The sequence below is a fragment of the Triticum urartu genome, unplaced genomic scaffold (genome assembly GCF_003073215.2).
Source record: "Triticum urartu cultivar G1812 unplaced genomic scaffold, Tu2.1 TuUngrouped_contig_6703, whole genome shotgun sequence".
In the NCBI taxonomy this organism is placed as follows: Eukaryota; Viridiplantae; Streptophyta; class Magnoliopsida; order Poales; family Poaceae; genus Triticum; species Triticum urartu.
The window spans coordinates 1-11,004 of record NW_024117486.1 but is presented as its reverse complement, the minus strand read 5'-3'; the positions used below and the strand labels follow the sequence as shown (position 1 = coordinate 11,004).

Genomic DNA, 11,004 nt, shown 5'->3' with positions numbered 1-11,004 from the left:
GATGCCGCTGCCGCCGTCGCGCGCGAAGAAGACGCTGCGCGGCACGAACTCGGACGGGTTCTCCGCCTTCATCCGCCTGTACGCCGCCGACTCCAGCATCGTCTCCGACGGCGCCATGGACAGACGGACACACACGATCGAGGTAAGCTAGCTGCTGCGCTGGTGTTAGTCGAGGCAATTTTAGAATGAGATGGCCAGAGATGGGGCGCCAAGAGAGATTTATAGGCCGGTTTTTCTAGGACCTGGTGGCGCGCATGTAATTTGCCATGTGCCTGCGGGGACAAGGGAATCGAGGTTGGCGACGACGTACGTCCAACGGGGAAGGATCGATACCTAGTTGACATGACCCGTCCTGGTTTTCTTGTTGGGTCAGGCCTATATGAGGCGGTCACGCCAAGCATAAAGCCATTAGTAGGTTGGTTTGCAGGGGAGGAAGGAAGGATGTGCCGATGCATAGATGCACTTCAAGCCCGACCGTGGCCGTGAGCACAAGGCACACCTGGCGTGGGCCCATCGCCCCCTCCTGTCTCGAAAGATTCATCGACGACGCCATTGGTGCATTCGCTCCCTCTTGTCTCGGAAGATTCATCGGCATCATCTCAACACAAGTCACCATTGCCACAACAACAACAACAACAACAACAACAACAACAACAACAACAACAACAACGGAAAGATTTCTAACAACATTTCTGGGATCTTGTGAAATGGGATCTAAAGAAGCTATTGGATGATTTTCATTCTGGAAATCTAGATATAACAAGACTTAATTATGGAATTATCAGCCTGATACCAAAAGTGCAAGATGCTAAGCAGATACAGAAATTTAGACTAATATGTCTTCTTAATGTTAGTTTTAAAATCGTTACTAAAGTGTTGATGAACATGTTGAGTAGGGTGATCAAACCCATCATCTCCCACACACAAACCGCCTTTATTAAGGGGAGATATATTATGGAGGGAGTGGTGGTGTTACATGACGCCCTAAATACTATTCACCATAAAAAAGCAAAGTGCACTCTTGTTCAAGGTGGACTTTGAGAAAACTTATGATAAGATAAAATGGCCATTTGTACATAAGATGTTGAAACTAAAGAATTGCCCTGGTCAATGGTGTGACTTGGTGATGCACACTATGGTTGGAGGGCATGTAGGTGTCAAGGTAAATGATGTGATAGGGCCATATTTTAAAACACATAAAGGGCGGAGGCAAGGAGATTTCATGTATCCCCTGCTATTTGATTTAGCTGTTGATGCCCTAGCTATATTCAGATGGTTTTGTGAAAGGAGTTATGCCCGAGTTTGAAAATAATGGTGTAAACATGTTGTAATATGCAGATGACACCATGTTCTTATAACAAGATGATGAAGAAAGTGCCAAAAATCTAAATTTCATTCTTAGTGCTTTTGAATAGATGCCAGGTCGAACTATAAACTTTCACAAGAGTGAGATATTTTTATTTGGAGAGGCCATCAATAAAACAACAATTTATCAGGAAATTTTCACTTGTGAACTTGGGAAAATTCCATTGAAACACATAGGGTTACCTATTTCTGATGTAAGGCTAGGAAATAAATTTTGGAAGATTGTACTGAGAAAATTGAAAAAAGATGTGTTGGCTGGCAAGGGAGACTTCTAAATATGGCAGGTAGAGTGGCCTTGGTCCAATCCTGTTTATCTAACATTCCAATGTATATGATGTCTTTCTATCTCTTGCATGTTGGCATTAGGAAAAAAGCTGACTTCTTCAGAGCTAGACTAGTCCGACAGGAGAACGAGGACAAAAAGAAATACTACTTCATCAATTGGAAAACATGTTGCCTCCCAAAAAACATGGGAGTTTGGGGATTTTAAATCTAGAACTAATGAATAATGCTCTATTAGCTAAATGGTTTTGGAAATTAGAAACTGAAGAAGGAATATGGATTGATATTTTACTTAATAAGTATGTGAAGGGCAAATGCATCTATGGCATTAAGAAAAAACCTGGAGATTCTCAATTTTTGGGGAGCCTTTTGTAGGTGAAAATTTTATATTATCAACATGTTAGAAACAGTTAGGGGATGGCAGAAATACTAGGTTTTGAGAAGATTGGAGGTTGGGCTCCGAACCTTTAAAAGAGGCTTATCCCACCTTATACAATGTTAGTTTTAATCATGATATCTCTGTTGCAGAGACTGTTGAAATGGGATGGAATAATTTTACTTTTAGAAGAAGTTTACTTGGGGGCAAAGCCGAGTTGTGGGCTAGCCTCAAATCAAGATGTGAGGAGATTAGAATGCATGGAGGCAAGGACAAGCCTATGTGGATGCTTGCCAATGATAGAAAATTCTCTGGGAAATCTTTATATCTTTTCCTTATGAAAACTGATGTGGGTTTCCCACACAAGTTTCTATGGAAAATTAAAATTCCAGCCAAGATTAAAATGTTCTTTTGGTTGAGGGTGCGTAAAAGCATTCTAACTAAAGACAACTTAATCAGAAAAGGGTGGAAAGGGAAGAAAGAATGTGTCTATTGTGGACAGGATGAAACTATTGATCATCTGTTTTTTAACTGTCTGTTGCCAGACTTATATGGAACTTAATTAAATGTCCATTTGATTTGAGATCAACCCCTAGTGAGTTAGATTTTTTTTTTGCGGGATGATTGTCTGAATAGATGGTTGAAAACTTTTCAAAAAGTCAGAGAAAAAAAAATCAATCCTTGTGCTATATTCTGGTCCATCTGGAAATGCAGAAATGACATTATTTTTAGATCAAAAACAAATTCATGATCCCATGATCCTGGTAAGACTAATGTGTAATTGGATCGTTGATTGGCCTATTTTGCGGATAAAACCCAAAGAAAGAGCTACTGATGTTGGGGGCAAGAATAATCAAGCTGGTAGCAAGCGAAATATATCGAGCGTCGCAGGGTGGAGACCAGGGTGCAGAGACTAGATAACTGAAGGAAAAAACAGCGGCGGGTGATCTTCTCTTCACCTTCACAGTGGCGTTGACAGGATGCAGACCTCCTCTGTCTGCTTGCCTCTTCAGCGACCTGTGCTTTGCGTGTCTGCTGCCTTTTTACTGTCGGGCTTTGTCCCTTCGTTTGTGGATTATGTTCGGTCATGTCGCCTGAATCTTTAAGCTTTTTAGCTGCTGTTGGATTTAGTAGTTTATAAGTAGATCTGAACCCGAGACCTGCGCTGGATGCTGTTATTTTGATGGTTTCGTTAATGAAATCGGAGGGAACCCCCTCTTTTGATAAAAAAAAGAGAAAAGTATACTTTTCGTCCCTTAACTTTTGGTGAAGTCTAGATTTAGTCCCTCAACTCCAAAACCGGACAACTTGCACCCCCAACTACCGAAACCGGACAAGGTTCGTCCCTGGTCTCGGTTTTGACCGGTTTTGGTGCTGACTAACCCCAGTTTTGACCAGCGCATACTCAAATTCGTGTAAATATTTTATATCCATGAACTTTTTGAAATTCACATACACTTTTCAAATCCGCGTAGTTTTTCCAAGGTCGCATATTTTTTTTCAAAAAGTAAACATACTTTTTTCAAATCAGTGAACAATTTTGTAATTTGCGTACTTTTTTCAAATCTATGATTTTTTAAACATTTGCATATTTTTTTCAAATCTGCTTATTTTTGTGTACAAAAAAACAAATCCACGTACTTTTTTCGAGTTCGCATGAATTTTTCAAATTCATGAACTCTTTCCAAAAAAATGTACGCGAATATGAAAAAGTACGTCAATTTTAAAAAGTACATGAATTTGAAAGAAAAAATACATGAAATTTTGAAAAAAGTACGCAGATTTGAATAAGTATGTGAACTTGGAAAAAGTACACGGATTTGAAAAAAGTACAGAAAATTTCAAAAAGTTCACGTATTTGAAATAAGTACCCGACTTTGAAAACATTACGCGGACTTGGGAAAAATATGCGAATTTGAGTTGGCACAGTCAAAACCGGGATGGGACAGCACCAAAACCGGTCAAAACTGTGACCAAGGATGATGCTTGCCCGGTTTCGGAAGTTAAGGGTGCAAGTTGTCCGGTTTCGGAGTTGAGGGACCAAATCTAGACTCCTCCAAGAATTGAGGGATGAAAAGTATACTTTTCTCTAAAAAAAATAACAAAACAAAAACAACAGCAGCAAAGATAAATAAAATTCTCCAACAGGTCAAAAATTTGTCAGCTAAGGACAAGACAACATACACAGAAGGGAACAAACTTCACAATCACTAAGGCTAAAGAGTCACCAGTTGGTTTCAGATTTCAGCTGTAACACGGACCGAGAGGCTGCCAGCTGAGTGCAACTTTGCTGTTAACCATTCCTGCAGCACCCCCTTCCTTATTCCCCAAAACTGTAACTGTCATCCACCCGAAGCTGTCACCGCCGCAGCAGCACAGCCATCATTTACTTTCGAACCGGCGAACCAAGCAAGCAGGCGCATTGCCACTATTGTAGGAGGACCGCGTTCCACGCAATGTACAGGGGTATCCTTCCGGGCCGCGGAAGGATGAGGAACATGTCTTCTGAGCTCAAGGAGACTGCCGCTTCGACCTCCCCAGTCCCTGTCTACATGACATATGGCTGGTCCACGAAGGCCCATTCGAAGATCTGCTCGTACTGCTCGGCGGCATGGTCCCACGTATGGTCTTTTGTCATGCCTCGCTTCATGAGCCCCTCCCAGGACGGCTTGTGCTCCCTGAATGTCGACATCGCGGTTCGCAATGCCTGCACAAGTGTCGAAAAGGTAACTTTTACACGAATCGTAGACACCAGGCGCCATTCTGGCCCCCATCGGAGAACCAAAGTATGGTATGAGTTATCGTCACAAAATATAAATTAGCAGAACACAAGCAAAATGCCTCAGGGCAATCGACTATACCATTAGTATAGACAAAGTGAGTCCATCAGGTTGTCTATATACAAGGGGCACTAAGGTACCATGCTACAGCCAAGATCGATCCTATAACCGGACAAGAGCTCAGCAAAAACTTACCCACAACATCTTGTCCACGGTTAGCGGTGAGAACGCCCACCTGCAGGTACAGAACAGTAACATTTAATCATCACAAGTTGATTTATTTGGCGCAATGTACCCCGAAGACGTTGCAAAAAGATACACTGAAAGTTAGCTAAAATTGAGCAGTGCGTACCCTGTACCCTCCTCTCCTTTTGCACCAAAAGGGTTGAAGGTCTCGACTGTGTCCTGTTGAATACACGAGACAATTAGAACATTTGCATTGGAGCCAACAAAAGTAGAATTTTCAGGGCAGCTGTCTTACTCGGAGGCCCCCAGTTCCATGAACTACAGGAACTGTGCCATATTGCATAGCATATAGCTGATTAAGACCGCAAGGTTCGAATCTGGATGGCATTAACAATATATCGCAACTGCACAAAAAGACATATTTTTTAAAACATTATGATATATCTAAGCTGAAAAAGAAGGTCTTATTATAAGTTCTCTGCATACCCTGCAGTTATTCTGTGGGAAACTGGAACACTAAATCCAACCCAACCACGGAATTTATCCTTGTAGCTCGACTCGGTAGATCTCATCCAGCCTTCAAAAACTGGATCCCCAGATCCAAGCATGACCTGTAAAAATAAGAGTAAAAGGATACCACTGATCGACTGGATCTAGCTGGCTACAAACTGCTAAAATCACCCTGGGTCCCCCTTCTCTTAGTCTTCAGGCAATGTTGAAACAAGAAATGTTGGAATGGAGATGAGAGCATATGACATGTCTGCAGTTCACCAAGCCAATTTTATTGTAGAATATGTTTGTTGCGCGCATGCATATGTTTGTATACGAAAACATGTTGTTGAGTGTGTCACATAGACTACAGGATAGTTCAGCTATAGTGGCACTGCATGGTCAGTGCTACACATATATTTATTGCTTCCAGCTTTGTTTCAGAACTTGCAGTCGCACTTTACTGAATAGCATTAAAATTCTCACGGAAGCAATAGCTGGAACTTATGTTTGTATTATACTACCCCACACCTATGTTTGATTCACACTCTAGTCTCAAGCAAAAGAATATGGACTTACAAACTGCACGTCCTCCCTCATGAGATCTGGAATGGCCATTTTAATGAGGTCAATGCCTTTCTGGTAATCCAGTCTTCCAATAAAGCCAATCTGTGAATCAAGCTAATGAGATGATTGGCAAGTTTTTTTAGGGATTTTTAAAAAATATTAGGGGTTGGTATCTAACCAGAGGAACATCCTCCCTTACAGGTAAACCCAGCTCCTTCTGCAATTCAGCTTTACATTTGGCCTGACAAGTATACCAAACCACATAGGATTAGTTAGTGAGAACATCATGGGAAGCAAACTAGCAAAGAAAAAAAAAGTACTAGATCACATAGTACATGTTATATATAGGGTACTATCCACACACCTTTCCAGAGAGGTCATCGACAGAATAATGATGAGGGAGACACTTGTCCGTGGTGGGGTTCCAATCATTAATATCAATTCCATTTACAATTCCTGCATACCCAAAGAGCAAACTGAGTTAATTCTTGCAACCCATCCATCTATTTCTGTAAATATGTTTCAGAAGAAGATAAGTGGATTCAAATATAGTTACCATTCAATACACTTTTTCGGGAACTTAAGAGCTCATTGAGGCCCTGTCCACCTTCAGCAGTTGTGACCTCCCATGAATAACCCTAGAAACAAAAGATTAAATTATTTCTTAATTGGGTGAAAGACAGGGCAATTGAACTGAAGAACATACCGCAAGAAAAAAGAGAAGTGTGAGTATTTCACCTGACTGACGGTCACAATTCGATCTGCTGTCACAACTGCTCCTTTCAAAAAGTTAACTGCCTCACCCTTGTCAAGGGCATGCCTCCTTGCCCATTCTGGAAATACCCATTCTAAAGCTCCATACCATTCAGGTGGCAATCCCAGATCAGGATATGTACTTGCAGGCTCCACACCCTAATGACATTGAAATAACATACAGTATGACGATACGAGTGAACCGACATACAAAGCCATGTACAGATAATGAAAAGTGATAGACCCAAACCTGATGTGCTAAATTATGTATAACAAGAGTGCTGCGGGAATCTCTGTAAACACCGTATGGTCTATATTTTGCAGCAAGAAGGCTGGATAAAAATGACTGATGTCAGCAACAAAGTTGATTACGTAATGAAAACCAATTTAACATGCAACACTGGCGACAAAAAAAGGGAACACGACATGGTAAACAGCACAAGAGCAAAAGGAAATATGCATCTAACATCGACAGTTGTACAAGGTAAGCCCGCTAGCCAACATCAAGCAGCTACAATTTACCATCTGAAATTGCCCGAAACAAGTAGCGTCCAAACATGCTGAACCATATTCCCCGAGTGAATAAATGAATTGCCCCATAAGCCTCAAGTGGTTCTGACATGTCCTAATTCCTAAAACGCATGCACCATGATCTCCCCAAAACACATGCATATCATGACCGTTACTTTTATAGGTGTAACTGCAAATTACGGTGTGAAAGCTTAGGTGGTACCCAGGGTCCGCAAGATACTAAAATCATCAAAACATGCAATTTTCAGATTATCTGAAAACTGGTGGCAGCAGACCACCAGTCCACCCCCTCAGCCGCGAGAAATGGTACATCTCCGGTGATCATGCTCATAGCTTGGTCGATTTGGAAGCAGCTCAACACGGTCATCTTCGATGAATCGACCTTGCGCAGTCTAGCATTACTAGCTTACTTGACACAATCAAGGCTGAGGCCCGGCTGTGAGTGAAGGCAGGGGCAGTGGGGCTTGCACCGCTTCTTCCAGCAGCGGCTAGTTCTCAGGGGTGCGGTGTTGTAATTTTGGGTCCCCTCTTTGGGATTGTACATAAACTCTTTTTCTATCAATGCATCGAGACACAAAGCTTTAGGCATTTTCTCGGGGGAAAATCAGATTAGCTACAAACTAGTGAAGTGCAATCTCTGAACTTGTAAATCTCAAAACACATTATGTTTGCCACAATAAATTGTTAACTAAAGCTAAAGATGATTGACTGAGGAAATCCTTAAGAGTTATTCACTCCGGTAACTTTTAGACGCCATAAGCATATATGCAATATAAGGACAGACATGAAAAAAGCATAAAAGAAATGCAGTACAACGTGGGCACAATGCAAAGCAGAGAATGAATAAAGGATTGGACTTTCAGATCCAGAAACAACATACACTGGCACAAGGCTGGCATGCCAATCGTTCACAACAAACATGCAATTCTGTCCATAAATATATCCTCCCAATTCAAGGATTAGTGGGGCCTCGCATGCAGCATAGCAAAGGAGTGTGTATCTGAACTGCACGACATAGAGCAGCCGGTCAGCTAGGTGGTACAACTTACGGCTTAGTCAACTAGGAGCTTAGTATAACAGTGTAATGTACCTGATTATCACCAAAAGCACCAAAATTATCTCCATATAAACTTCCTGGTCTATGATATGACGGATGATCGACAAACACCTGAACAAAAGTGTTGATTGAGATTAGAATAAAAATAAATAGCCAAAATAAACGCAAGCATTGGGCACTTGCTGTTTAGAATAAGAAGTAAACTTATGAACAACTTAACAACGTATATGTCAACGTAGGCACTCTTGTAAGGAGCAAAAAAAGTATCATTGGACAAAAATATCACCAGACAATCTGTGGATGGAAAGCCACTGTTTTCGAAGTTCCTGATAGCTTCTAAAATGATCTTCATTTAGCAAAACAATGCCAATAGTTTGGGGTGCTGTCAGTCACAAGGCCCCCCTCACCTTTTGGTGTTGCTGCCTTAGCATGCTTTTTTTGGTTCTTTTGCCATTGTTAGCTCTTTGAAATAAGTTTGTTGCTTTCTATCTATATGACAACAGAGTGCTTGCCTTTTGTTAAGGGACAAAAATGTCTTCCTTGCACCCACATTTTCTCCTTAGAACAATGATGGTGCACTGAATGCACAGTACTCCCATGATTGAGGCAAAGATAAATGTATACTCTAAGTGCAATTGGCAGAATAAAATTGGTACTTTATGATTTTACACCTTATTCACATGAAGTGCTTGGTGCAAACAGAAATGCAAAATCATGTGCAAGCAGTGGCGGCACTGCGTGGCTGTGGGCTCAGCCAACCTACAATTTTTTCAATAAAATAAACTTTAGTTTTCAAATTCCACGTATTAATCCCTGAAAGTTAAAGGCACCGACACCAAAAATACTAGGCACATGCATGAATTCCATGGATATATCATATTTTGACCGTCATGCGCAGGAGTACAAGGGAAATAACAAGAAAGTATGGAAATCACACATGTCTTTGCAGGGCTAAAAGGAAGTGTAAACAAGGATAAACAATTGCTACAATTCAACAGAGAATAATAAGGCGATTGTATACCCACCCAATCGACGTTGTCTCTATACTCATGAAAAAAGGTGACTTCATGTGATCCCCCAAAGCATGGAATCTGAATGTGCTTCGCAGTGTATAATGCCTTTGCATAGTTTTTATCAGAGGACCCATTCAAGTATCTTGGCATTACAACCATCACACGGTGACCACGAGCAGCAAGAGCAATTGGTAACGAACCACAAACATCTCCCAGCCCCCCTGACTTTGCATAAGGAGCAGCTTCACCAGTCACAAACACGATGCTACGTGTAATTTTAGCTTGAGGTTGCTCGTTCGCATCCATGATCTCAGAATCCTGCTCACTTGCAGTCACAATTATGCTGTCGATGGAATCCTCAGCAATCCCTGGTTGCAAATGGAAAATATTCATATGGTATATTTGTCAAGACCAGTGTGAGGACATATATTAGCAGAACATGATTAATTAATACCCAGAAGATCACATTCTTTAAAAATTGCGTGACAATAGGTTAGCAATAACAAAAATGGCGTAACCTGCATTCTGTTCTCAGCTACTCCCTCTGTTCCGAATTACTTGTCTTAGATTTGTCTAGATACGGAGGTATCTAGCACTAAAAGGAGTCTAGATCCATCCGTATCTACACAAATCCAAGACAAGTAATTCGGAACGGAGGGAGTAGATGCCAAATTCAGGATGTCTAATATACTCCCTCCGTTCCTAAATATTTGTCTTTCTAGAGATTTCAACAAGTGACTACATACGGAGCAAAATGAGTGGATCTACACTCTAAAATATGTCTATATACATCCGTATGTGGTAGTTCATTTAAAATCTCTAAAAAGACAAATATTTAGGAACGGAGGGAGTACTACACAGCAAACATAAAGTAGCAGCCCAACGAAGAGTCTAACAGAGAGTGAGCTGGGCCTAGTACTCTGCAAAGCACACATGATCCCAGCCTCCCAGTTGCCCATGTGACTTACTGCGTGGGCCTCCCATTTCATTGAAAAACAAGACAGTTATACAAGGGTCTTCAATTTCGATACTACTTCTGTACTCAAAGGTGGAAGCTCCTTCTAGTTCCTGTAATATAAAACAGAAAGGAGCATTGCATTCCTTGAAGGGGTGCTCATCTGTCATGTCCACTATGATTTTTGTAAAATCAGCTGAGTGCTGAGAATATACTATTGGAGACTGATAAACCCAATGTGATGTTAAGATTTCCCACTAATAAGTACAGGGAGTCGCACCATTTTCGGTAATGATACCAGGCCAAGCAAAAGACAAACTCCTCAATTTAACTACGTTCCCAACGTGCGTGCACTTGGCCCAGCCTTTTCAGTCTTCTTTCTAGTAGCAGTACTAAATTACGATACCAGTCCAGTGATGTGTCTGCTGAGACCCAACCACGTGCACAGGCCCCGACACCTCGGCGGTGCACCGCTATCGTATCGACACGCCACCCCAATCAATCATCTCACGATCCAATGAAACGTCTAGAAAAATCTACTGATCTGCCCGCGTCGGTCTCGATTTCTATCTACTTTCCATCTGTACGATCGATGAACAACGAACATATACTCCGCGGTATACATCCGCCCAGAAGAAATCGGCTGAACC

The 11,004-nt window shown here is 41.5% G+C and overlaps 1 protein-coding gene across 1 annotated transcript; it reads right to left on the bottom strand.

The window, feature by feature from the left end:
- Window positions 1-4,132: 4,132 nt before the first annotated feature.
- LOC125530989 (starch synthase 1, chloroplastic/amyloplastic) lies at window positions 4,133-9,807 on the bottom strand. Its single transcript, XM_048695391.1, has 14 exons — window positions 9,412-9,807; window positions 8,420-8,497; window positions 8,210-8,334; window positions 7,049-7,130; window positions 6,784-6,957; window positions 6,602-6,683; window positions 6,410-6,501; window positions 6,224-6,286; window positions 6,058-6,147; window positions 5,476-5,600; window positions 5,285-5,393; window positions 5,156-5,208; window positions 4,999-5,038; window positions 4,133-4,730 (listed from the first exon to the last, which is right to left on the bottom strand). The coding sequence occupies exons 1-14, from the start codon at window positions 9,790-9,792 to the stop codon at window positions 4,572-4,574; spliced, it is 1,653 nt and encodes a 550-aa protein (XP_048551348.1). The 5' UTR covers window positions 9,793-9,807; the 3' UTR covers window positions 4,133-4,571.
- Window positions 9,808-11,004: the final 1,197 nt, after the last annotated feature.